This window comes from Corylus avellana, chromosome ca10, assembly GCF_901000735.1.
Source record: "Corylus avellana chromosome ca10, CavTom2PMs-1.0".
Lineage (NCBI taxonomy): Eukaryota > Viridiplantae > Streptophyta > Magnoliopsida > Fagales > Betulaceae > Corylus > Corylus avellana.
In genome coordinates this window covers 15,848,253-15,850,047 of record NC_081550.1, presented here as the reverse complement: position 1 = coordinate 15,850,047, position 1,795 = coordinate 15,848,253, and the positions used below count along the sequence as shown (strand labels likewise).

At 42.1% G+C, this 1,795-nt stretch overlaps 1 protein-coding gene across 1 annotated transcript in view; it reads left to right on the top strand.

Moving 5' to 3' along the window:
- Nucleotides 1-1,515, top strand: part of LOC132163018 (pentatricopeptide repeat-containing protein At1g77170, mitochondrial-like) — a 1,648-nt gene extending 133 nt beyond the window's left edge. Inside the window, exon 2 of the mRNA XM_059573217.1 lies at nt 22-1,515. Within this exon, the coding sequence (XP_059429200.1) occupies nt 22-1,429 (1,408 nt within the window). The 3' untranslated portion in view covers nt 1,430-1,515. The remainder of the gene's footprint in view (nt 1-21) is intronic.
- The last annotated feature ends 280 nt before the right edge of the window (nt 1,516-1,795 follow it).

The following is a 1,795-nucleotide window of genomic DNA, read 5'->3' as shown; positions in this document are numbered from 1 at the left end:
CATTCTGCCCCTCCTGCTCAGGCTTTCTAAATCACAGCCACCCAAATTCCTCGCAAATTTTTCCCATTTCAATCAAAGTCTCTCAACTAGTAGCTCCTCTTTTGACACTCAATTCAATGCTGAATCTTCAACAAACCTGGGACCCTATGATTCAACTCAAGATCCAGCAAAAGTCATAGCGACCCAATTGTCAAATTGCAGTAACTTATCAGAACTGAATCAAATTTATGCACATATTCTCCGGACCCAACTCCTAGATTTGTACCCTGCATCATTTCATTGGAACAACATTATAAGATCATACACAAGGCGAGATGCTCCTAGCAAAGCGCTGTGTGTCTACGTTGCCATGTCACGAGCCGGGGTCTTGCCCGATTCTTATACGCTTCCAATCATCTTGAAAGCCGTGTGTCAACTTTTTGCCACTGAGATTGGTCGGCAGCTTCATTCTGTGGCCATAAGGGTCGGGTTGGAGTCCAACGAGTACTGTGAGAGTGGGTTCATCAACCTGTACTCAAAAGCAGGAGAATTTGAAAATGCGCATAAGGTGTTTGAGCAAAACCGTGAGAGAAAGTTGGGTTCTTGGAATGCAATCATAGGAGGCCTTTCTCGAGGTGGCCGTGCCAAAGAGGCGATAGAAATGTTCGCGGAACTAAGGAAATGTGGGTTCCTTCCGGATGACGTGACTCTGGTTAGTGTAATATCGGCTTGTGGAAGCCTTGGGGACATGGGTTTGGCTCTTCAATTGCATAAATGCGCTTTCCAAGCTAAATCCATTGAAAAACCGGACATTTTGATGTTGAATTCGCTTGTAGACATGTATGGAAAATGTGGTCGGATGGACTTAGCTTACAAAGTATTTTCGAGGATGGAGCAAAGAAATGTATCGTCTTGGACATCCATGATTGTGGGTTATGCGATGCATGGGCATGTGGATGAAGCACTAGAATGCTTCCAGTGCATGAGAGAGGCAGGAGTGATGCCAAACCATGTGACTTTTGTTGGGGTGCTTAGCGCTTGCGTGCATGGTGGGACGGTGCAAGAGGGAAAACATTACTTCCATACGATGAAGAATGTTTATGGGATAATGCCCCAATTGCAACATTACGGGTGTATGGTGGATTTGCTTGGCCGTGCAGGGTTGTTTGATGAGGCTAGAGAAATGATAGAGGGGATGCCGATGAAGGCGAACTCAGTAGTATGGGGGTGTTTGATGGGTGCCTGTGAGAAGTATGGGAATGTGAAGATAGGGGAGTGGGTGGCTAAGCACTTGCGAGAATTGGAACCTTGGAATGATGGGGTTTATGTAGTTTTATCAAATATCTATGCCAGCAGAGGTTTGTGGAAAGAGGTTGAGAGGGTAAGAGAGGTTATGAAGCAGAGAAGTCTTGCTAAGATTCCTGGCTATAGCTTGGCAACCAGTTCATAGTGAAACCCAGAATTTTTGTTTTGTAAATTGGAGTCTTCCTTACACCTTCCAATTGTGTCCATTTTTGTGAAAACATTCTAAGTTAATAACGATTTATTAGTGAGTTGCAGAATTTGCACCCAATCTTTATCTAGGGTGTCAATACGGGCGGTTAAAACCGCTCGCTAACCGCCTAACCGCTATAACTGCCTAGCGGTTATTGGGTTTACTAACCGCTAACCGCCTTTTTATATAATATATTTTTATAATTATAATTATAAAAATATTTATACATATAACATAATCACTTGATCATTAAATTACAATTTTTTTTAAAAAATAATTAAATCACAATTTGAGTATTAATATATTATCACTATAATTTAT